This window comes from Tiliqua scincoides, chromosome 1, assembly GCF_035046505.1.
Source record: "Tiliqua scincoides isolate rTilSci1 chromosome 1, rTilSci1.hap2, whole genome shotgun sequence".
NCBI lineage: Eukaryota > Metazoa > Chordata > Lepidosauria > Squamata > Scincidae > Tiliqua > Tiliqua scincoides.
This window is the reverse complement of record NC_089821.1, coordinates 296,588,880-296,614,488: the sequence shown is the minus strand read 5'-3', so window position 1 is coordinate 296,614,488 and position 25,609 is coordinate 296,588,880. Positions and strand designations below refer to the sequence as shown.

At 46.3% G+C, this 25,609-nt stretch overlaps 1 protein-coding gene and 1 long non-coding RNA gene across 2 annotated transcripts; both read right to left on the bottom strand.

Annotated features, from left to right (window-relative positions):
• Positions 1-5,725: 5,725 nt before the first annotated feature.
• On the bottom strand, positions 5,726-23,830 carry LOC136648079 (uncharacterized). Its single transcript, XM_066624070.1, has 3 exons — positions 23,217-23,830; positions 18,619-18,752; positions 5,726-5,843 (listed from the first exon to the last, which is right to left on the bottom strand). The coding sequence occupies exons 1-2, from the start codon at positions 23,828-23,830 to the stop codon at positions 18,653-18,655; spliced, it is 714 nt and encodes a 237-aa protein (XP_066480167.1). The 3' UTR covers positions 5,726-5,843; positions 18,619-18,652.
• A 37-nt stretch (positions 23,831-23,867) lies between these two features.
• LOC136639606 (uncharacterized) lies at positions 23,868-24,630 on the bottom strand. Its single transcript, XR_010793704.1, has 4 exons — positions 24,472-24,630; positions 24,263-24,388; positions 24,103-24,189; positions 23,868-24,024 (listed from the first exon to the last, which is right to left on the bottom strand). It is a non-coding gene; the product is annotated as an uncharacterized lncRNA (long non-coding RNA).
• Between the last annotated feature and the right edge of the window lie 979 nt (positions 24,631-25,609).

Genomic DNA, 25,609 nt, shown 5'->3' with positions numbered 1-25,609 from the left:
TCCAGAAACTTGTCCAATCCCCTTTTAAAGGCGTCCAGGCCAGACGCCATCACATGCTGTGGCAAGGAGTTCCACAGACCAACCACATGCTGAGTAAAGAAATATTTTGTCTGTTCTAACTCTCCCAACACTCAATTTTCGTGGATGTCCCCTGGTTCTGGTGTTATGTGAGAGTGTAAAGAGCATCTCTCTATCCACTCTATCCATCCCCTGCATAATTTTGTATGTCTCAATCATGTCCCCCCTCAGGCGTCTCTTTTCTAGGCTGAAGAGACCCAAACGCCATAGCCTTTCCTCATAAGGAAGGTGCCCCAACCCAGCAATCATCTTAGTCGCTCTCTTTTGCACCTTTTCCTTTTCCACTATGTCCTTTTTGAGATGTGGCAACCAAAACTGAATATACAACAGTGCTCCCATGGAACTCACTGGGCTCGCTTCCTTCTTTCCTTCCTTGCCAGCTTAGCCCATGCCTCATGCACTCTCTGTTTGTACTTTCACTAGCTAGCTGCCTTCTTCATGCTTTCCTGGCATCGCAATGCATTCTAGGGTGATGCTCAGTTGCTTCAGGGCCTTCTGGGATGTGACCTGGCTGCTGCAAGGCATTCTGGAGTGTCATCCAGTTGCCATTCATGATTTGTCTGTGCAACAATGAATGTGCCTAATGACAGGGTTTGCAGAACATATCCCTGTCCTTAAGCAGTGCATACCTGCACAAACCATCCTTATTGTACGCCGTGTTGTGAATCCTGCTGTTGTGTTATACAAAAGGAACAAGGCATTTAGGCTTTGGTATAGATTGGTCGTTGATGGGGTCAGTGGCCACCAACAGAGCTGGCTATTCCAAACCCCTGCAAAGCAATTCATACCGGCAGTGCCCGTTCAAGTGTCCCTCTGTCCTAGGGCGAAGTCCTATACTGGGTCCTCAATGGTTCATTTGGTGCTGCCACTGCCACTGGTACTAGGGGGTAAGGAATTGACACAGTTGGGTGGGCATTTTGATGGGTGTGGACCTCAGCTAGTATGTGATCTGGTGACTAAATAGTTTGGGCTAGAAGATTTGAAGGCAGATGTGATGTTGCTGTGAATCTAGAAACATAGTTGAGGAAGGAGGGGGAGGAGCATTAAACAAGTGAAAAGCAAAAATGCTTAACCAATGTTAATTCATTCTGATAATATCAAGAGACATAACCCAAAAGAGCCACTGAGTGAAACTTTCTGTTAAAAAAATACATATGTTAAGCACGATAAAACCTAAATTCAGTTTTTCTATCAATTTTGTACCATATTGCGATAAATGTCACAATTTTGATAAGATATACATTAGTGCCCCTGGTTTGTCATTAAACCACAAAAGATCTATCAAAGGAAACTTCTGTTCTTCCTTCTCATCCCATATGCAAAGTTTAGTACTATACAATCATTTGTAGCTGCCAATCTCACAACAAAATATTATAGCTAACCAGAATGGAAAAAGAGGCTTTTTCAAACATGAACAGTGCAACACCGTGCATGTTTACTCAGAAGTAAGTCCCAGGAAAGCATGCAGCTGGGCAGTCCAATCCAACGTAAATCCCTATGCAGTTTGCATGGGCTACGCTGCATTCCACGGGGGATTTTTGTCTGCTGGTGGTCTCCTTGGGAGAAAGGGACATTTGTCCCCTTGGCCCTGGGTAAGCCCCAGCAGCCTCAGTGGGTCAACTCTACCTGAGCCAGTGATATTTTTTATGTAAGTCTGTATTGATCTGTAGTGGAAACATGCAAGTTTTCTGGAGGAGATAGGGTGTGGTGTCTGACAGGTCTGGGAAGCATAGGGCCTTAGAATGCCATTAATGTGCTGCCCAGCTGCAGCCACTTGAAGAAAGCAGGGGCTCCAGGAATAAAAGCACCACCTGGAAAAAAGGAGAAGGTGTGGGTAGCAGGAGGAAGGACAGAGGACTGACCACTGGACTACCAGACAGAGGGCAGAATCCTAACCCACTTTCCAGCACCAACATAAGGGCAATGCAGTTCCTAGGAAAGGAAACAGACATTCCCTTACCTTGAGAAGGCCTCCGTGAGTGCCCCCCAACTGCAGGATGCAGCACATGTCCCATTGGCACAGCTATGCCAGTGCTGGAAAGTGGGTTAGGATTTGGGCCAGAGGGACTAATGGACTGGCTGATGGACCGACAGATGGATGGACGGACTACCAGACCTGCTGAATGACCAACGGATTAATGGTTGACTGATGGACTGGCGAAGAGACTACTGAGGATTGCTGGAACAGGGATGGCTGGAGACTGCTGAGTGGGGGATAGCTGAGGGGGCACTGCTGTACCCAGAAGAGCTGTTGCTTTGAAAACTGGGACCCTGCAGCCCCACAGGCAAGCTACTTACTGGTTAGCTTCCCATTAGCACTGAGAGTAAATAGTAGTTTTGTATGCCGCTAGAGCAAGCCGGGTTTGAACTAATTAGCTCATAGTGGGCATAAAATCTCTAGCTTGGAACAGGAATTTGGAAAAACATGATCCAAGTAGGAGGATCAGGCCGAGGAAGGGCCCAGGATTCCTACTTCCTCCTTACCAGTTTACTGAACTCTTCCAGACAGCTCTTGGGAGAAGCTACACATGCCCATCAACGACAGCCAATCCAGTAAACTGTGGGAGAAGTAAAACTGGGGGAGGTGGAAAGGAGAACTGCCCCAGGGATGAGAGGACAGTCATGCCATGGGGAGGAAAGAAGAGCAATCCATGCCAGGAGGAGACTCACACACATATGCACCAGGGCCCCAACCATCCATCCATTAGAGTCCAATGTTTAGACTGTCCCATCTGCTTGCTTGGCCTAAGGATATAAATCTTCTGGAGTTTGGTAACTGTTCAATTATCTGCCAGGAAAATATGCCAACCTCCATTATTCCTCATTCTCTCTCTGCTGACTGGTTCTACTTTTCTCTGCAAACTTGCAGAGAACGTGCTTGTCTTCATGAGATCTTCTGACTGCTTTCATGACAGATCCGTTCATGCCATTCATTTTGGCGTTGCAGCAGTAGGTTTTACAGCTTATTAAGTGAGGTGGAGGGAACACAGGCAGAAGGTTTCACAGTCCATTTGTCACGCATTGATAGGGCTGTATGAATTCTCCTGGGGCCGTGAGCGGTGTCTGTGACATTGGGGGTTGTACTTCAGATGGAGAGCTAAATGCCTTCCCACACTGCTTCCTAACACACTCTTGGGGACAGATAATCCTTACAAATTAGCTGCAGACCTTCCAATGCTGGTCAGATGAAAACAAGAATGATTATTTCACCTGAAAGATTATTAGCCCATCACAGTCAGTGCTGAGCGTACGTGTTGCCCGTTAAGAAGAAAAATCAGAATTCAGCACCAAGCAAAATTGAATTCTGTGACCAGCAGAAGTTGTAAGAAGTGAGCACATTTGGATAGAGTTACTTGTTTTACACAATCCATCTTGCTAAACATGTGGAGGGCCAAGCAACTATGTATAGTGCATTGGCCCCTCAAACAGGAGGGCTCATTGTTTTGTGGTAGAGCAAATGTTTTTCATGCTTGAGACGCCAGGTTCAGTTCTTGGTATCTCTAGTTAAAATTATTTCAGAAATTAGGGCTGGAAAAAACCTGAGAGCTTGAAGAACTGCAGCCAATCAGAGTCCTGAAGATGTTTCATCTGATGAAGTAGACTACAGTCCAGTGGCGGACCTCCAATAGGCTTGATGGGGCAAATGCCCCAGGTACAGAGCTTTAGGACCCCTCAGCCTCTCCAAGGATCCCGACAGGGTTGGATACTGTGCTTCCAATTTACTGGAAACACAGTTTAAAGCTTTGGGGAACCTCGCAGGCTTCCCTGTTGCATCCTGGAGTTGCATGAGGCACCCTGCACTCCAGAAAAGTGAGAGGGGGCAGATTTATGCACGGGGAGGTGGCAGTTTCCCGTGGGGGGGAGCACCAGCTCAAACTGTTGCCCCTGAGCGTAGGGCTAGGGAGGTCCACCACTGACAATAGCTATATGCTGAATACCAGAAGAGCCCCACTGGATCAGGTCAAGAGCCCTTCTAATCCAGCTTCCTGTATCTCACAGTGGCCCACTACACGTCTTTGGGATCACTCAAGACAAGATACCTGCATCTTGTTGCCACTAACATTCAAAGGATAGGCTACCTCTAAAACCCAGAAGCTGCATACAGTCATCATGGCTTGTAACCTGTGATGGACTTTATCTCCATAAAGCTGTCAAATCCCCTTTTAAAGATCCTGTGGCAAGAAGTTCCACAGATTAATTACATGCAGGGCAAAGAAACATTTCCTTTTGTCTGCTCTAACTCTCCCGCCAGTCAATTTTAGTGGCTGTCCCGATTCTGGTGTTGTGTGAGAAGGTAAAGAATTTCCCTCTATCCATCCCCTGCATAATTTTATGTCTCAATCATGTCCCTCCTCAGCCTCCTTCTTTCTAGATTGAAGAGCCCCAAATGCTGTAGCCGTTCCTCATAAGGGAGATGCCCCAGCCCACAAAGCATTTTGATCATGCTCTTTTGCACCTTTTCCAGTTCCTTTTTGAGATGTGGTGACCACAATTGGTCACCAGGAAATCTCTTCCACAGTTCTAATGTTTGTTCAGCTAGAAGCAGGCGTGTTCAGCAGCAATAATAACCATTCTTGACTTCCCCACTTTTTACCAATTGCTTTCCACAGGGATCAATCCAGGAAAACTTCGGCTTTAAATGTTTCATTTCTTTATCTGTTACATGTCCTCTTTCAAACCAAAGCATTGCCATGCTCCTGGGAGAAGGCTGAAAGGCAGGAAGCCAAGACCGAGAGCACTGGTGTTCCTGGGGGGGGGGGGGAAATGTCCCAGAGTGCCACACCTGCCCTCCAGAGCCCTTTTGAGCGCCGGGGAGGCCTCGTGCAGCATCCTCTCACCCTCTGAAAGCCTTCTGAGTCCTTCAGAGGGGCCTGAAACATCACTTCCAGTGACAAAAACTGCAAGTGATGTTTAAAGGTCCTCCAGAGGCCTCAGAAGGCTTTCAGACAGCTAGAGGATGCTGCGTGAGGCTTTGGACACAACCACTAAGTAGGGGAACAGTAGTCTCCTGGGGGGACATTCTGTGGTCCTGGCCCCACAAGGGCTAGGATCGCAATTGACTGAGAGTCCATTCTTACCAAGTCATGACTATGGGATGCAACAATATAGCCAGGCATTGGCTTGCTCTACCTCACTGGGACTGACTGGGAATCATTCACCTTGGGAATGATTTACGACTGCAGAGTATTTCAGCACTTCCTTGAGAAAGTTTAGCCTAGACACCCCTCTCCTTCCTCCCTGGCCACAGCCAGGACAACAACAGAAGCTTCATTCACCTCAGCCAAGGTCAGCGCCTGCCTCGGGGGCTACTACGAAACCCTTGGATTGTCTTTTCGCCAGAGGAAGCATTCCTCATTTCCTTCCCTCGATGTTTTCTGCAGCTGGCTACACAAAAAACGTTTCAGTCAGGAAATTGCGTTTGAATACATGTGCTTGAGGAGGTTGTTTTTGCAGAGAGCTTCTTGTTCTTGGGGAGAGATGATTCCAGACAGCCTTTGGCTGATTTTGATGGTGTTTACTCCATCACTGTCACCAAGAGAGGCAACAGATGGGACGAACAACCTGGTAATGACACTTTCCAATGGAAAAGCAGCCACATGAGAAAGGCCGTTCCTGAATCCTCCCAGAATGCTTATGCTGTAGTAGTAGACTTTTTCCACCGCTTCTGAGATGCTAATGGTTTCTGCTTTGCTGGGGCTAGCAACCTGAGGAGATGATGTATGTGCATGTCCACTAAGCTGTTCATACTTCTTGGACTTGAGGACCTAGAAACATGGCAAGAAAACAGGGATAATGTGTAGATCTCCAAAGCATTTATTCCATAGCACCTATTTGCTTAATCAAGGTTGGCCCAATAATGAGGCCAAATGTAGCAATTGGAGCTGTGGGGAGCACCAGCCTCTACCCCCCGCCCTTGGATTAAAAAAAGAATGAGAAGAATGGAGTCTAGGGAAGTTTGGAGAAGAAGAGAGTGGAGGGCTAGAGTAGCGATTTTCAATTCATGTGCCGCAGGAGTTTGGAGTATAGCAGTTGAAAATCGCTGAAAAACTCTTCCAGGTTCGGAGGCTCTGTTTTTAGGCCAACTGCCTGTAGTAATGAATTGAATTGTCTGCTGGCTGTAAGGAGCTGGTGGGACAGAAAATTCATTACTATAGGCAGCTGTCCTAGAAACAGAGCCTCAGACCCAGAAGAGTCTCCCAGAAGCAACATCACAAGATGTGAAGACCATAGAGGTCAGTGTACCATGAAAAGAAAAATGAAGATCTCTGTGCTAGAGACTGAGGAGTGCTGCCTCATTCCCTTCTTTCTGTCTGAATCTAAAGGCAGGAGGTAGAGTGGCAGAAGCACATTGTCAAGAATTTGGTGCACCACCCGAGTTGCTGGAGGATCTTAGGCTGGGCCTGAGCTTAATTATAAGAGACTGATGAACCTGATGTGTTCCCAGATCTCAGTCATGAGAACTATGGGAAAAGTCTGGAGATAGCATGTAACACACAGATGATCACTTCATTTCGCTTGCATTACTCACTAGCTGTGAGTAATGTTTCTGAGCTGACTATACATTGCTGCACATGCTGAACGTGGTATATTCCTACACTCACATGGTGCCATGCAACTTGGATTCTGGCTTCCTTTGGAGGAAAGATAGCTGCAGGCTTACAATGACTTTACCATACTGTTAGGTGGTTTATTTCCAAATAAACAAGTTCAGCAATAGATGGAGGCAAACAGCAGAACAGTCCCATATACAAAAACAGGTTACATGGGTTTTTCCAAGAGATGCTCCTGCACCCCAAAATGTGCTGCTAACCTTCAGCTCTCTCTCTCTCTCCCCAACCCTGCCAAAATGGCAGTTTCTTTTGTCCCCTTTTAACACCCACACATCTTATCTGGTGGAGGTGCCATTTTATCAGATTCTGATGATTTTTCTCACCTTCTAGAGAAGTCTGGATATATAAGGGGGCCTCTTAAACCATTATCAGTGATCTGCCTAATGATGGCCCATCAGCTTTTATGATCCCAAGCGCATTACAATATGAACAGTACAGGGTTTGGCTTTTAATAGATCTAGCTTTGTTTCTGGAGGGTCTTTACATTGGAGGGGTTGAGGTGTTACATACATATGTAAAAATGAAACAAGAGTCTTGTGTATTCTTAAAGATTAGCAAATTTGTCTTTAACTCAAGCCTTCATAGATTTACACAAAGACATGGAGTGTTAGCCTAACACACACCCCAACAGAGAAGGGAAAAAAGTTAACAGTAGAGCTCTTAAAGAGTAAACAGCTCTTAAAAATAAAGAGTAACAGCTAACATTTCCCCCCCCCCCCGGACCTGTATAAATATGCATCTCTGACAAACTAGGATATGCATCTTCATGCATCTGATAAAGTAAATTATAATCCATGAAAGTTGATTCTGCTAGTCTTTAAAGTGCCCCAAAACTCCTTGTTATTTTCCTTGCAAACAAATTAACACAATTATCCCTCTGGAAATGGTTTTAATTAGAAGTCCACTGTGTCTCTATCTCCCAAATGAAAATATTTGAAAATTTTCCCAGATCATATAAGGATGCACAATGGCAGGCCCCCTCTATACCACAAACTGGAGATGGAAGGAAGGCTCTGCAGCATGGAGAAGCACAGGAGAAAATAAGGTCAAGAAGACTGGCAAGCTTGTTTCTTATCTCCAGTAATAATAAAGAGAACAAAGTGGATTAGAAAACAGAGTAATTCCCAAGGCCAGGCTCATGTTTATTCTGCCCACACTGTGCTGTGGGTCAAGATACCATCTTCCATCTCCCATTTAGGTAAATGGCAACACAGCCACAATAAGTGCCAGTAAATGAAGGGAGGGGAACACATTTGCTTCCACTTGAAGAGGCCCTAGATAAAAAAAGAGACAATTTAATTATTACAGTACATGTTCAACATCCGTTTCCTGGCTTAAGGCTTACAGACCGAATCAAATTGCATTTACTTTAGAAGAAGCACAGCAGGATAGCGGAATACGGGTAGTTTTCAGTGTATGTGCAGAAGGTAACAGAAACATGGAAGATGTCAACATGCCTGGCATCCCATCAATCATAAACCAAATCAGATTTGTCTCCCAGAACCCTAGTAAAAATGTCATTGGGGACATTGCGAACAACAGGTGGAGAGGGAAGAAGACAGAAAGAACAAGACTGGAGACAGGACGTGGCAGGGGCCAGACCACAAGGATTAGCAAGCACTCAGAGGTGCCATGGATGGTCAGTCTGAGAGGGACAGGGAACTTCCCAGGGCACAGGGAGAAGGGAACTGGCAGGGAACTCCAGGGGCTGTACTCTCATTTGCTAAGAATAAAAAAGAATGTTAGGGAAACTAGTCTCATATTATCTAGTTAGAGCATTTACCCTGCAGAGTATGTCACACCCAAATCTTTATATTATAATGTGGGTCTTCCTCCTTGGAAGGAGACTGTGGAGGGTCAACCACACCCTCATATCCTCAGGGGTTAGCAATGGGTGTGGGCCCATGCATGGGCCCTTGGTTAAAGCCCCACTAAGCCTCATCCATGGAGTCACTTCTGTTGCTGATGAGAGACTGGAATGGTATGTGCTGGAAATTGGAGGTGACTGCAAGGAGCAGTCTGTCACTATCTTTTCTGGGTTTGTCTTGGAGTAATTGCTGAGGACCACCCTGACCTTTCTACTTTGTCTAGTAGACAAGGCTCTGTGTCATAAGAACAGCCCCACTGGATCAGGCCATAGGCCCATCTAGTCCAACCTCCTGAATCTCACATTGTTGTATTGGCAACCTTCAGTCTCGAAAGACTATGGTATCGCGCTCTGAATGGTGGTTCTGGCACAGCGTCTAGTGTGGCTGAAAAGGCCAATCCGGGAGTGACAATCCCTTCCACACCGGGAGCAAGTGCAGTCTGTCCCTGGTCTGTCTCCCTGACTATGGGCCTTCCTTCTTTGCCTCTTAGCCTCAGACTGTTGGCAAAGTGTCTCTTCAAACTGGGAAAGGCCATGCTGCACAGCCTGCCTCCAAGCGGGCCGCTCAGAGGCCAGGGTTTCCCACTTGTTGAGGTCCATCCCTAAGGCCTTCAGATCCCTCTTGCAGATGTCCTTGTCCACCTTGAATCTCACAGCAGCCCACCAAATGCCCCAGGGAGCACACCAGATAACAAGAGACCTGCATCCTGGTGCCCTCCCTTGCACTGGCATTCTGACATAGCCCATTTCTAAAATCAGGAGGTTGCACATACACATCATGGCTTGCAACCTGTAATGGATTTTTCCTCCAGAAACTTGTCCAATCCCCTTTTAAAGGCATCCAGGTCAGATGCCGTCACCACATCCTGCAGCAAGGAGTTCCACAGACCGACCACACGCTGAGTAAAGAAATATTTTCTTTTGTCTGTCCTAACCCTCCCAACACTCAATTTTATTGGATGTCCCCTGGTTCTGGTGTTATGTGAGAGTGTAAAGGGCATCACTCTATCCACTTTATCCTCCCCATGCATAATTTTGTATGTCTCAATCATGTCCCCCCTCAGGCGCCTCTTTTCTAGGCTGAAGAGGCCCAAATGCTGTAGCCTGAGATTCAGCATGGCGGTACAGAGGGGGAAAATATCACATACTGTTTTGTCTTTCTGTTATTCAGTTGATCCTGATCTGTGGGTTGAAGCCTCTTCATTAACAAAAGGTGGCAACATTAGCAAGATAGTAAGAATGATGAAGACTTATGGGATGAGTGGAGTCTCTACCAGTATACTGCTTTCTTTACCAGGAGCCATTTCTCATTACTATGACAGCACACCAACTATTGAAAAAATCTAATGGAAATACATTGTTTCTAAACATGTGCCTAACTTAAAATAAAGAAGATTTCTCAACCATTAGGTTTTGCCAACTAAGGGCCCAATCCTATCCAATTTTCCAGCACTGGTGCAGTTGCAATGCAGCCCCAAGGTAAAGGAACAAATGTTCCCATACCTTAAGGAAGCCTCTGTGACTACTGCCCCACCACAAGATGGGGTGCATGCCCCATTCGCACAGCTGCACTGGCACTGGCAAATTGGATAGGATTGGGCCTTCGAACATTAATATGATTGGGGCAAAAAAATACCAAATATGTGTATTTCATAATATAGTAGGCCAACTCAAAGCCTACTCAAATCACTCTTCTGATTTACTCTTAGCAGGCATACAGAGGAGCGTGGGATTACATCTGCTCACTGGTCATGCTCCCTTTGCACATAGCTGAAAGAACCTTATGCACGTACAAACCCACTGACTTTTTTATTTCTAAAAATTTTTTCCATGTTTTAACATGCATAAAAAAATAAAATTACTTAAATATACACAGGTATTAACAAAAATTAAATAATATAATTAAGAAACTGGGAGATTGGCCCCCACTAATGAGTAGAGCACATCCCTCACAGGCAGAAGGTCCCAAAGTCAGTCTTTGCCATCACTTGTGAAAAGTGCTTTCTTCTGAGTAAATGTGCAGAGGCTCAAGATTGCAAAAATCTACTCACATCTGCCAGTTTAACTTTGATACTTGAAAGGCAAATGAAACAATAGGTCAGGCTTCTGGAAGATGGTTGGGCTGGAGCCTTGACAAAGCCTCCTTTGTCTTTTGCACTTAAGAAGTGAAAAGGAGGATGAGTAGAAGAGCTGGGGATCTCCTTGTACACAGATGACAGGGAATTGCTGCAATTGAAGAACTGTAGGGGGTTCCTCCAGGCTAGGTTTAGTTTTCCAAGTGTAGCAAAACCAAGAAACCAAGGCTGACCCAAGCTCTCCCCCCCCTCCCCATAACTGAGGCATCCCCTCTTGGTATCCAACTTCTTTTGAAAAATAGTCAGTTTGGATAAGCCCATAAATTTCCCCTCTGCAATGATTGGCAACTCTGTAGAGTGGGTGGCTGGGATTTGGATCAGATGAGGTGTAAAGAAAAAGGATTGGATCTCCCCTGTCCTCTCCTCCTCCCTTCTCCCTCTCCTCCTCCCTTCTAAGCCATTCCAGGTGGGAGGGAGCAAAATGGAGGCATTCACCTGTTTTGCTCCCCCACCCCGAATGGCTCCAAAGCAGAGGGGAAGGAGCTGCTTGCATGTTGCACTGCGGCTCCCTGCAAAACTTAGTGCTTTGCTCCCCTTCTAGCTACAACACTACAAGGTGGATTGGTTTTAACTTAATCAAGGGACAACCAATTCAAATGAAAAAGAACAGTTTCTCCCCCCCCCCCCCAAATATTTGCCCTTTGATTCAACATACCGCTCCAACTTATTCTGCACTTTGAACTGTCAAATGAAAATGGGAAAATAGTCATTGGTAAATCTGGCATGGCAGATTTATAAACAAAATGTCATAAACATTTTTATGTTCATAAACAAAATGTCGAGCTTTCTCCTGGATCTTCCTGCCTTCCGTAAAATCTGAGCTCCAGTTAGTCTTACAGCCCATCCCTACCAAAAGATGGTGAGATCAAAGACAGCGAGGATTACAGCACCGTGTTGGCAACCTTCAGTCTTGGAAGACTATGGTATCGCGCTCTGGATGCTGGTTCTGGCACAGCGTCTAGTGTGGCTGAAAAGGCCGATTCGGGAGAGACAATCCCTTCCACACTGGGAGCAAGTGTAGTGTGTCCCTGGTCTGTCTCCCTGGCTGTGGGCCTTCCTTCTTTGCCTCTTTGCCAGTAGGGATGATGATAGGTTTCATGGGAATTGGAGGGATGGGAAAGAGGAGGGGAGCTGGAGATTCAGAAGCAAATGGCTTTTCTTATCTTGATAAATAAGGACTGAAAACTCCTTGGGATGAATTAATTCTGCTCCTTGCCTTTTCTCACAGTTCAAAAGTTAAGGCCTTCCTGCTGTGCCATTAAGCACACATTTCTTAAAGGATGCAGTGTGCAGGATGAAATGCCCCCTCCACCTTGGATTAATTTCCATGGCTGCTTTTCTGCTGCTTGTTTACCATCCGGCATCATTACCGGCATCATTGCCATCCACAGTGGCGTCACTAGGGCTTGCGACACCCAGTGCAGGAGGCCAGAGCATCACCCCCATGACGGACCTCCTTCCATATAGTGGATGGGGCAACACCCTGGACAGTAGGCGTGGTGATGCATTATCACCCCACCTCTGCTATACCTTTTAAGCTATACCTTTTGACAGAATAGAGGTATTTCAACATGGTTCATTTCCTTGCATTCTACATGAAATTATGCATCAAATGACATATAACATGATGGTATTATTCGAAAATACCAAGATAGTAAAAATTTTCGGCCAGTAGCGGCGTCACTTCTGGCCATGACATCACTTCCAGGTTAATGACATCACTTCCGGTGGGTCCCAACAGATTATCATTTTTAAAAGTGGGTCCTGGGCTAAAAAGTTTTGAGAACCACAGCATCCATTCTCATTACTACAAACGTATTTGTTTTGTTATTCGTTTGGGAACATCAAAGGTATTCATTCTTGTTTCACTTGTTTTTGTTATTGCCATTCATTTTTCATTTCAAGTTGCTTCCACTAAGAAATTGGATACATTTGGAAAAACAGGTGCTAGGACAAAAGGAAGGCATTCGCTTCTCAGAAACAATTTTTTTTTGGGGGGGGGGGGGAATCCTGCAACCAAAACAGTCTTTGCATGAACGACAAAACTAAATGGATCACAAATAAGCTATTCCTTTTGCATGTGGCACTCTGGTCATTTGTTTTGGAACAAATGAAAAATGAGCCACTGGGCCTCTCTGAGCTCACCTTTTCATTCATCAGTTTGTTCCACCTTCCCCAAGACGTGTAGCACATCCCTGTGCTACTTGGAGCCCAACTCATCTCAGCCAGCGGCCAAGCCAGCAGCACTTGTATCTAGTGCTGGAGGGCTGTCACAGGCCATCCTGCCAGCACTGCTTGCTTCCTTATGTCCTAGCTTCCACTGCTTGGTTGTTTAGCACTGTATGGCACTTTCAGGGCAGCTCACACTAGCCTGTTGAATGTACAATTGAATTATCTGGTGTGCTCCCTGGGGCATTTGGTGGGCCACTATGAGATACAGGAAGCTGGACTTGATGGGCCTATGGCCTGATCCAGTGGGGTGTTCTTATGTACACCAGGGCAGTGTGACAGTAGGATTGTGCTGAGAATGTGTTCCAGTTATTAACATCTCTGCGATTAGGTACATCTCTGCGATCTCAGTGTTTTGCTTGAGATCATATAATAAATTCGTTTGTTAATCCAATTTGCAACTCATAAGTGACAGCACTGTTGTATAAAATACCTGCTATAGATTAACTATACTGGCCAGATCTTGGTTCAGATGATACTCTACCTGATCTGTCTCTATGTTGGCTACAGGACCTTCCTTCCTTGCTCACTAGATATGTCTGTCCCACTTCCAAAGCTACCAAATGTCCATGTCTGAGTATGCAATATTTGTATAGTGCTAACATGGGTAATACCCAATTTGTATGGGCACAAACTGTGCAATAAATATCCCAGATAATATCTGGGAATAGATAATTTCTGGGCCTACGTGCACTATACCAATATTTCTTTACTTCTCCCTCCACTGTACCATTTTGCATAGTCCATCAATTGGAAGTACCACCAGAAGTAACTGACAATGATGAGAGGCCAAATGCGATGTAACAAGTACTGGTAAGAGGGTTAAGGCAGATGGGAGAGCTTTTTCGAACATGCGAAAAGCACACACTGGAACTCTGTTTGCTGAGCCGAGCCTCCTACCACTGCTTGCCACACTGCATTGCTGGTCTCGCTGCCAGGTGGTGGGAGTCTGGGCGTCCTGTGTGTACCACTGGGTACCACCTCAAGTACCACCAGTGGTATGAGTACCACGGGTTGAGAAATGCTGCACTAGATTTTATACATGCACAGCATATCCAACTGAAATTGCGCCCATGAGTGGCAATTGGGTGGCTTTGGAGGTAGGGCAGGTACACCAAGATAACAGGAAGGGATGATGTAATCTCACTCCCCCATCCAGCACTGGGGAGTGTTCAGAGGATGCACTACATCTTTTAGTTGCTTTTTTACAGGCCTGATTCCTCTAAGAACTGCTGTTTTATGCTCTTTTTTATTCTGACTTTTATCTGACTACTGTTTTTATGGTTTCCGTTAATGTGTTTTTAATATGTTTTTATCTGTTTGTGAAATTATGTTTTAATCTGTTTTTATATGTTGTAAGCCGCCCTGGGTCCCTTTGGGGAGAAGGACGGGATAGAAATAAAGTTTATTATTATTATTATTATTATTACCTAAATGGGGCCTTTATAAGTGAGCAACGTCTGTCAATGGAAGCAAGCTTACTGACATTCAGTTTTTTTCATGTTTATAATGTTCTCCTGAATAACGGCTGCTTCATATGTACCTTTGAGATTGGGCATCTGTGAGTAGGTGTGGATTCATTCCTCTCCTATAGTTTCTGATCTCTTGTTCAATGAGAGCCATCACTTCTGGTGTCTCTAGGCCAGCCATTTTCAACCACTGTGCCATGGCACATTGGTGTGCTGCGAGTGGTCCATAGGTGTGCCACAGGAATTTGGGGGAAGGTCATTTATTAGTAGGGCCAATGGGGGATGTGAACCCCCCCTGGCAGCATGGTGTGTCTTGTCAATTGTCAAAAACCTGATGGTGTGCCATGAGATGAAAGGTTAAAAATCACTATTCTAGGCTGCCACAGTATAGCTCAGCACTGTACTATATTTGGAAGCCAATATAAGACCTACATACTCTTAGGAAGTGTTTGTACATGCTGGAACAAATTCCATACCAGCATGCAATGGGGTCTTCAGCGATTCGAAATTGTTGCACTATATGATGGAACTCCCAGTTCCATTACCAAATATGGAATTCAGTAACACTAGATGCTGTTCCAGAACCACCATTCAGAGCGCGATACCATAGTCTTTCGAGACTGAAGGTTGCCAACTATGTAACCACTGATGGCTTAATGATTTTCTAAAGAGCTCCTCTTAAAGGCATTTGAGTGTAATAAAAAACCATATTGTTTTGGTTTTTGTTTTGGTTCAAGTGCCAGGAACGCTTGAAAATTAAACTCTGCAAATGGTCTTAACAAAAAGCAGAATTTATTGCTGAAGTTCTCTCTCTGTTGATGGCCACACACAGACTGATGTCTGGTCCTTTTTAGAATCTTCCCTCCCCTTTTGGTCCAATATAAGTCTTGAAATAGACTTCTAGTCTGGGGCCAACCCAGGGCACTCCAAACACCAGCTTGGACCAGAGAATAGTTCGATCACAAACACAACACACATCAATAAATATTGATTAAAAAATCAGGCTGAGATACTCTATATAGAGCTAGTATTTTTAAAATGCACTACCTGCAGAGTACAAAAACAGTGGAAATAATTTAAATTCAGCAGTGCTTGAATCCGTTTTGCTCCCCCTGTCCAGAATGGCTCTGAAGGGGAGCGGGAGGGGACGTTTGCACGCCGCGGTGAGGCCCCCTGCAAAACTTAGTGCTTTGCATCCCCGCTAGCTACACCATTGCCTGCTCCTGCCTGCAGGTGATTCTGTGGCCCTTTGGCAATCTTTTCAGATGCCTCTCCTTGAATCAGCAACCCAGCAGTTGAAAAAAGCAAGGTGTTGGCATAACCAAGCAGGGACCGCCAGGCAGTTGCACACAGCAGAATAATTCTTCATGTTCTCAAAATCAAGCAGAAGTGAAGCGTGACAACATGAAGGTCCTCAGCATATTTTTGCTACACTGCACATTAACAGATATGATCTGCAGCAACACACATCTTTGCAGTGCATATCAGGAGGGAGAAGGAGTTGAGACACTGTTATCAGGAGTCCTCCTCCTCCTTTGGATTTCTTTGGTGTTAGCAAATCTGAAAAGATATGGCACATAACTCGATAAGGCTGCCAGACTGCAACGGAGAATGTGCGTTTGCTTTTAAACTCCTTGGCACATGTTGCTACAATAGATAATAGTGCTCCATAATAGTCATAACTATTTTGGACTGGCTATTTGTGATGAGACAAGGCACCTCTGTACACCTGAGGAGGAGAAAGTTGCTTGTTTGCAGCAGGGGGAGGACAAGGATATTGTAGCTCTGCAAAGCAAACAGTTGTTCCCGGCTTGAGGCAAGCTAATTCTGTTTGGATAGATGCAAGGGGAGTGCATGTGGCCAGGTTAAGATGCCCAATATAGGCGCATGCCGCTTAACAACCGTTCACTTAACGACAGACTGCATATATGCCGGTGCTCAGTGCACAATAAAGATGCTCTTAATGAGGCAATTGCATCTTCCCTAGCCTGCAGCAGAGTGTCTGTTTACACAACAGAGAGGCTCTTAATGCAAAAAACAGGTAATCTATTTCCACTAGCCTGAGCAGCCAGCTAGTGTCTGGCAGGGAATGTCTGTTTACACAAAAAAGGCAATAGATTGGACTGAATGTTCATTTAATGACCTAACCACATAACAAAAGGGATAAGAGAATGTTAAGTGGCACACACCTGTCTCCTAGTAAAAAAAGTAAACCCTTTTTTTTTGGGGGGTGGTGGTGGTGGTAAAACATCACTTCAAGCGGAGAAAGACCAGTTTGTACAAGCAGAGATTCCTGCCCACTGTGGTGCTTTGAAAAGACAAAACCCTAAAGAGAAATGGTTGTTAACGGGCCTTATTTTCCCCTCCACTGGATCAATTTTACACAAGCATGGCTCCAAAGGATTCCACCGAGCTGAAAAGTGTAATGGAGTGTGGAATATCTGGCCCAAAGCCTTTAAACAAGCTTAGTGCAATTTTTCTCCACTTGTATCTATTAAAAGTAGTAAGATTTACATTGATGTCAAAGGAAAATTCCCTAAGCAAAGAATGCTGTTTGATGTTCAGTGCTTGGCAAATGGTTACACCCAACAAATAAACTCCTCTGGCCTGCGCTGCCAATATTTCTAAGCTAAAGAAGGCAGGCAGAACTCAGTTATCCAGTATTTATGCAGAAAGGCTACGCTGGATTTACAAGAGGGGATGTACTAAACTGTCTAAGACAGCCCTTTAGAAGGAACAGTACTTTTACTGTATAGTCAGGAGTAGAAGAAACTTTTGGCCCAATCCTATTGATCTTCTGCACTGGTGGAACATGGGTTCCACTGGTGAGCGCTGTAGCAAAAGCACTATAAAGCATTTTCCGATAGTGTGAAGGCCAGACACACCAGTGTGAAGGCTGGAGCCTTCTCAGTGGCACCAGCAGCCACAGGGACACCTGCCAGAGCAGCTACGTCCAGTGCAGGGTGGGAGAAGGGTAGTGGGAGGGGGTGGAACAGGGTAGGGGGAGGGCAGCAATGGAGGGTAGGCAGATTGGGAGGGGGACAAGATCGGTGGTGCAAGTGTGCACCATATCCTATCTCCCTTCCCAGGCTTGATCCACCAACAACAATTCCAGCTGTGCTAGCAATGTCCCCTTACCCCCAAGGAGACCTCCAGAAGCTTACATTCTCCCATGGGATGCAGCATAGCTCGCACCGGTGCCACTGCATCTCCACATGGCCATTTATTTAGAACTGGGCTGTGCATTGCCTCCTGCTGCCTTTTCCTCCACTGCTCAAACCTGGCATGAGATAAGGGCAACAGGGAATATGAGATACACTTCATGTATGTTCATATAATCCTTTCGAACATACCAGTCGAACTAGGTAATACTGACCTCGTCTGACTGGCCCTGATGTTATTATGGACACAACCTGGCCCCTTCCTTTGCTTCCCAGTAAATTTATTTAATTTTAATAAATTAAAAATATGAATTTAATTTTTTAATTTACTAAAATTATTCTTACTATTTAAATCAGGGGTCTCCAAACCCTGACCTGGAAGCCAGATGCAGTCTGTGGCCAGCCTCTATCCGGCCTTTGATCCCGAGAGCCTCTGGCTCAGGTGACCAAACACAGCTGGCGTCGTGGGGTGGGGGTGGGGAATGGGGGTCCATTTAAGTGTGTGCTTTATTTCTTAGGCTGCTTGGAGTTATCCTGGGCATTTGAAGCCATTCATTTATTCATTCATCTAAGTTCCATCTCTGATATATTTATTTAAATTTTTATTATTTAATTTTTTTTCCCCGGCCCTCGACACTGTACCAGATATTTGATGCGGCCCTTTGACTGAAAAGTTTAGAGACCCCTGATTTAAATAATAAAAGGAGGGGGAGTCATCGAAACTGCCCCCATGCAATTCAGAGAAACTGACTGGGAAGTAAAGGAAGTGGCTAAGGTGTGTGTGCGTTGTGAGCACAAAATGTCCATAATCATATGAGGACAGTTAGATAGGGTAAGTACAAACCAAAGCAGCCCCGTACGCATCATTTTGTACTTGGAAATTGATTCGTCCATATAGAATATTGTGCATAGCATAATTTATTAATGGCCCCGATATGCCATTCATATAACTCTGGTCCCTAGATACCATTCACATTCATAGCATAAAAACTCTGATAGTACTTGACCTGTACACAACAATGCACAACACTGTATACTGTAATACACATCTTGCAGGTGGGACAATACCTTGTTATCTTCATCAGCGGCACATCCAGGTGTTTCATTGGCCTTCATGTGTTTCCAGGTTTAGCGGGCGATGTATGCAGATAGTACATCTCCTCCGCAAGGATGGGGACCTGCTCCTCAAATGCAGCTCAGTCCTGAAAAATAAAAATAAAGTCATGGCCAGGAAAAGACTGAATGTGAATGCATTTCATAGGACAGTGCCTGGAATGGAAAACAATGGAAGCCACTATTTGTAAATGCATGCCTTTTTTGAGTGACAGAATTGCTGGTTCATGACTTCAACCTTGGGCAAATGAAAGGAAAGAAGGAAGGGGCAGGTAACAGGCCAGGGATCCCTACTGGGGGCACAAGGGACAGCTGGGGCATTATCCAGTGGGCATGGGATTTCATGAGCAACCGGCTCGATATCAAGGTCATCTTTGCATCAACATGTGCACAATTTTCATAAACTGAGTGAGCATTTGTGACACACTGGATAGTATCTTCTGGTGATAGCTTTTTATTATCTTTTGATGGTAGTAAGCTTGATCAGAGAAAGGCTGCAATCCTATGCACCAGTGTTTTGGGTTGGGACCTACTAGGTGGATCGCGAGCCAATTTTCAGTGTGTCCTCATTCATTTCAATATTTTATTTTTTAATAGATTAGACTCGATGCTACCATGGTATATGACTGCATTGGGGGAAATGTTACAGGGGGGAAAAAGTCAGGGGGGGAATCCATCACGGGTTACAAGTCATGATGTGTAAGTGCAACCTCCTGATTTTAGAAATGGGTTATGTCAGAATGCCAGGTGCAAGGGAGGGCACCAGGATGCAGGTCTCTTGCTGTCTTGTGTGCTCCCTGGGGCATTTGGTGGGCCACTGTGAGATACAGGAAGCTGGACTAGATGGGCCTATGGCCTGATCCAGCTGGACTGTTCTTATTTTCTTAGGTTTGTACTTTTAACAGGCTACTGTGTATATGCTTTAAACCAGGGGTGTCAAACATGAGGCCCAGGGCCCAGATGTGGCCTGCGGAAGATTTTTTTTATGGCCCTCAGGTTTTCAGTTGCTGTGTAGTGCTGAGGTGTTACTGCTGAAAGGGCAGTCCATGTGAAAATTGGGCTCTCCCATATCTTGAAATATGATCAAGATTCATATATTTTCTCTTTTGTCATTTGCAGCTAATGAGTTCCTAAGTGAGAAAAAAGTGTTTATTTTTGGTTATGATCTGTTTAATGACATCACTTCTTGCCTAATGACATCACTTCCATCCCTCAGCAGGCATCATGAATGCTATGTGGCCCTCCGTATGAAATGAGTTTGACACCCCTGCTTTAAACAGTGATAGTCAATGGGACTTATTCTTGTGTAAGTGTGGGTAGGATTGCAGCCTGGGACTGTTAAAAATTTTCCTGTTTGATGATGTCACTCCCGGACATGACAGCACTGCCGGTGGATCCTGACAGATTCTCATTCTAAAAAGTGGGTCCCAGTGCCAAAAGTTTGTGAACCACTGCTATACTCATTTACCTGGAAGTAAGTCCCATTGAATTCAATGAGGGCACAATGAGGGCACATTTATTTCTGACAAGCATAGGATTGTGCTGAAAATAATTTAAATGCTACATGTTTGGAAGATGTAAGTAAATTTCTATATAAGCATGTGTAAAAATGAACTGGATGTATTTAATGGACAATTTATAAATTTCTGAATTTGTCTTGCTACTTTAAGAGTTTATTTGTAGAAATAAATTAAACAGTATGAAAATTCCTTTTATAGTTGCTGATTACTTTTGCTAACTGTAGTATCTCCAATAGTCAACATTCGTTTTTGTCATCATCATCATCATCATCAGTAGTAGTAATAAACATATATTATTAATGATAATTATTACATCATTAGTAGTAACAGTAATCTGCAATCTTGCTCATTCGGTAGGTTGCTCTTATTTCCTTCTACAAACTGCATAAGCAAGTTATTCTGCACTTGGGATGATAGGCATATTTCACCGACAAGGCTTCTGTGCCTTTAGCAAATACACCACAACCAGAAATCCAGTGGAGAAGGATTTTCCTCACTTCATCTCCATGCTGGGAAGAAAAAAAAAAATCTTCGCCTATTTATTTATTTCCTGTTGCTGAAGGCAGAGGAGTCCCACCATAACAAAGTTGTCAGCCCTATTACTGAGTAGTAGGGGTGTTTGAAAATGGTTTTATTTTTTCACAGATTTCGCTATTTGAAAGGCAGAAAGCAATTTTTATGTGTTTTTATTCCAAGTTCTAATTTTTATTAATTTTAAACACTTTAAAAGTGTACTAGGTAGGTGATAAAGGTGATACAGTGTCAGCAGATGCAGTATTATTTCTAACAGGAAAAGTAATCTATTTTAATTTCTGGAAAATATTTTAAAACACCAAAATGTGGTGTTTTGTGTTTTTATTCAGATGTTTGAAACACAAAATTATGGTGTTTTGTGTTCAAGTGTTGTTTTTGTTTTTTTAAAACTCTACCTAGTAGGATTTGAATCCATGCATCTTGAAGTATATATGGGTGGGCATTATAAGCATTCTGGAGAAGTGCCACCAAGGTGAACCAAGAAAGAGCTAATCCCCTTATGTCACTAGCATGCACACACACAGACACACTTCTGAGACATATCTGTTTAACCACAACAAATCAAGGGAAGGAAAAGAGCTCCCTTTGAGAGGGAGTCATGTCAAATTAATACAATAAAGCCTCTCCATGATAATAGTTTCAGTTCCTGTGACAGCCAGATGGGATATTTTTGGCATAAGAACACACGAAGAGCCCCACTGGATCAGGCCAAAGACCCATTTAATCCAACTTCCTGTATCTCACAGTGGCCCACCAAATGCCCCAGGGAGCACACAAGAAAAGGTCTTCATTTCTGTGCCTTCCCTTGCACCTGGCATTCCGAGGTAACCCACTTCTAAAATCAGGAGGTTGCACGTACCCATCATGGCTTGTAAAACTGCGATGGATTTTTCCTCCAGAAATTTGTCCAATCCCCTTTTAAAGGCACCCAGGCCAGACGCCATCACCACATCCTGTGGCAAGGAGTTCCACAGACTCCACAGATAAATAAATATTTTCTTTTGTCTGTCAAAAACAGACAAAGAACAGGCACGCAATAATACATCAGTGCCAAAGCAACAGCTGTCCAGCATCCCCAAAATCTTTTTCTCTTGTTTTAGGTATTCCCACTGTCATTTTGTTTCTTGGCTAGATTAACTTGCATGACAATGTTGAGGTAAACCACTTTTGAGGCAAACCATCAAGTTCTGAAGCTACAGTGGTGAGTGTTGCATGTGCCCAAAACAGCCCTGTGGCAGGACGCATTGTGTGACTTTCATAAGTAAAGCATTAAGGCATTTCAACAATAAGAGGGGAAGAACATAAAACATCCATTAACAGAAAAATCTGGAAGAATCCAACTTTTTAAAAGCGCACATGGGCATTGCATTAAAATTAATGCGGCTGGGAGCTTAAAAGGATGAAGTCACTATATGGATCTGTAATTGTCTGCGGTGATGCTTCTTGTAAATGAGCCTAGCATCACTTCTAAGATTAAATATTGCATTGAATTTCAAGGAGGTTTGATTTTCAGTTCAAATGGGACTGCTTTGCCCACGCCTTTTACCCAAGGAACACCTGCTCCTTGACAGCCTTGGGTGACAAATAATCACAGCTAAGATGGCTAGTCTACTTTCATGACTGGCAAGGATGAGCAGGGAGATGCAGAGGGGACCGGCCTTTTCCAGGTTTTGAGGCCCCAAACCGGAATGCAAACACAAAATGAGCGATTGTCAGCCAGGTGCTGTCCAACTGCTGCACGGACATTCATTGCACGGGCACCAGCCCAATGCCAAGGTGCTTATACCATTTCCAATTGAGGAAGAGTGAGACAAGGGCTGCCGGCACATGTAAACAAATGACCAACAAGTTGCTCAGATACAGCAACCAAGCAGCACATGCACATTTAAGAGGACTAGCCATCTTAGCTGTGATTGTTTGCAACCCAAGGTGATCATTCACAAGGGGCAGGTGGTCTTTTGGTAAAAGGCATGGGCACCTTTGGTAAAAGCGACCAAGCCACGCATGCCTAGCAACCGAGTCAAGCTGCTCACCAAACACAGCATCATACGTTGCCAAGCGACCAACAGTGTTCAGATCCGCATCCCTGGGTACCACAACAGCCTACATCCATGGGCACAGCCACAGAAGCGCAACCTGGCAACACTCATGTGGCACTCAGAAACACTCTTCCAAGCATTCAGGTATGCAGATGTGTGATCACCCAGGAATAAGGAGGCCTATCCAGCCGCACACACCAGGTACCCTGTGCATCAGCCGCTTGCTGCAGGGAAGCCTGTTGTCAGTACAGGGAAGCTGCACATGGCAGCTACACCCAGGCAGATGCCTATGCCCAGGTACAGCCTGGCACACAACCAAGCTGCCTACAGCAAGCGTTGCCACCCCCATGCCACGGTGAGGCTGCACATGGGATTCATGGGGGGAGGAAGCGGGGGCGGGTGGGGACAGGAGGGGAGAGGGAAGGGGACAGAGGCAAGGAAAAGCATGGCAGGAGCTTACCTGCCGGCCCCTCGACCACGGGCTCGTGGCCGTAAGCGTCGGGCACCAGCACCACTGGCAAAGTGCCGTCGTGGAAGACCACGCCTGCGGCCACTCCCCCACTCCATGTCCTGAGGCGCCACTCCAGCCATGATGGCCAAGAGCCGATTGTTCTCTGCCAGCAGTTGGTTTTGATCCCGGATCAGGGCTGCAACGTCCACAAGGGCCTGCTCCTGCCGCGAAAGGATCCGCTCCTGCTGTGCCATGGCCATGAGAAGTTCCTCCTGCCGCTCCACCACTTTGTCAAGGGCCCGCACCACTTGGGCCTGACCAGCACGGCTAGCGTCGGCTGCCTGCTGCCACAGTTGCCCGCCCTCAATCCGTGCTTGTTCGATGCGGCCCCAGAGGCTAGCCACATCAGCAGGCAGCTGCTGAGAAGCGCGAGGCCCACGAGCACGAGGCAGAATACGGGGGGCCTCCACCTGGTCTGCAGCTGGCAGGGCTGCTGCCACTGCCGCCGCCACTGCCTGGGCTGGCGTGTCTCCTGGTGGCTCAGGCAGCACCTGTGCTGGCTTGAAAGCAGGCATCTCGACTGGTTCCTCAGCAGGTATCTCAACCGGCTCCACAGCCGGCATCTCGACTGGCACTTCAGTTGGCATTTCGACCGGCTCCTCAACTGGCATCTGAGTCAGTGCCTCAGCTGGCCCCTGGGCTGGGAAGGCTGGTGTTCCAGACCCTCCAGCTGGGAAGAGTGGCTCATCCAGCCAGTCCAGGATGGGCTCGAGGTGGGGCTTCACGTCCTCTTCCCTCGCGCTGGAACACTCTGGACCTGAGGATGTGAAAGGCACGGAGTCAGAATGGAACACTAGCAGGCTGATCCCGATCCCCTCTGCCCTGGGATGCTCACCATCGTTTCTGTCCAGGCTGGGTGAGGGGGGCTCTTCTTTGGGCAGCAGCAGGATGGGTGTGGCCTCTTGACTGGAACATGTTGAACCTGGAGATGGGAAAAGCACGGAGTCAGGATGGAACACAACCAGGCTTACTGCCCCCCACCCCAGGATGCTCACCATCATTTCTGTCCAGACTGGGTGAGGAGGGCTCCTCTTTGAGCAGAAGGATGGGCGTGGCTGATTGGCTGGGCCCCAGCTGGGGGAAGGCAGAGGCAGTCCCTGAACACAGCTCCACTGGTGTGCCTGTGAGAGAGTGCAGAGTAAGCTGGAGGGGGTTCCAGAGCAGGGCCCCCCACAGAGCAGCCACCCACAGGCCCTGCACGCACCTGCGAGTGTATCGAAACCCTGGTCTTTTAACAGGTCCTGATGCAGAAGGATGCCGAGGGGCTCCTGCCCTTCCTTTAGGGCCTGGGACAAGGCGGTGTCGTAGTCCACTCCAGTGGCCAGGGCCGCCCTCGCAGCCTTCCGGATGGGACCCAGGGTGTCAATCAGCCTCTTGTGGCACGCCTTCCCTGAGCGGACATGCAAGCCCTGGGAGCTAACGGCCTCACCAATGGCATCAAAGAAGGCCGCGCGCCGCTTTGTGTACTGCGTGCCACGTCCCCAGCCAAGGGCCAGCCCGGGGTCCACAGCGGCCCTCTGGTACAGTTGCGCTAGCTCCGCAGGTGTCCATTTTGGGGCCCGGGACCGGGACTCCTCCCCCTCGGGGGCAGAGGCAGGGGCGTCGGAAGTTGCAGCAACAGAACATGCAGGGTGGGCAGGCTGAATGTGCCTGGGAGCATGAGCATCCATGGGACTACTTCCAAGAACCTGATAGCCAAAGAGCACAAACAGTTGCAAAGGTCCTTTAAACCCCAAAGCCAGATGGGTGTAGCCCTTGGATCAGAGAGGTGTGGCCCTTCTGTCAAGGGGGGGGTATTGTTATGGACGGATCTCCCCTCCCTTCCCCCCTTTTTGCCCTCCCCCCTTTATTTTCCTCTCTATTCCTTTTTATGTTTTGTCCTCACATGCGACTGTGGGGCAAATCTGATGCCAAGCACCAGTGTGCATGGATGCCAGTGCGCAGGGCGAGCTGCTGTCCCACAACGCCTGTGCTTTTGCAAAATCAACAGCAAAGGCGCCAGTTCTCTGAGACACAGGCCATGTTTCCAAAGGAGCAGCTCCAACTCTTGTGCACGTGGGCCCTCCTCTCCTCCCCCCCCTCCCCCACAGTCCCACATCCTGGGAGGAACAGAAGCATCTTGCTTTGTGCCTGCGCTGGACACAGCCGGGTGATCCCTTCCATGCACCTCCTGCCTGCCTGGTGCATTGTTTCCCTTTGGCTTCAGGGAATGCGGCTTTTCAGCAGTCCTGGCAGTGGGGAGCAGAAGCTTTGCATCCTACCTGTTCTATTGTGCCTGCAATCTGCATGGAGCCCTAGGGCTGCCTTCCTTTTTTTTCCAGCCAGAAGCAAAGTTGCTTTTC

Coding starts and splice junctions, on each gene's coding strand:
- LOC136648079 (XM_066624070.1), bottom strand. CDS start 23,830: ATGCCGGCTGTGGAGCCGGTTGAGATACCTGCTGAGGAACCAGTCGAG. Junction 18,753..23,216: donor CGTGGTCGAGGGGCCGGCAG/GTAAGCTCCTGC, acceptor TTTATTTTTCAG/GACTGAGCTGCATTTGAGGA.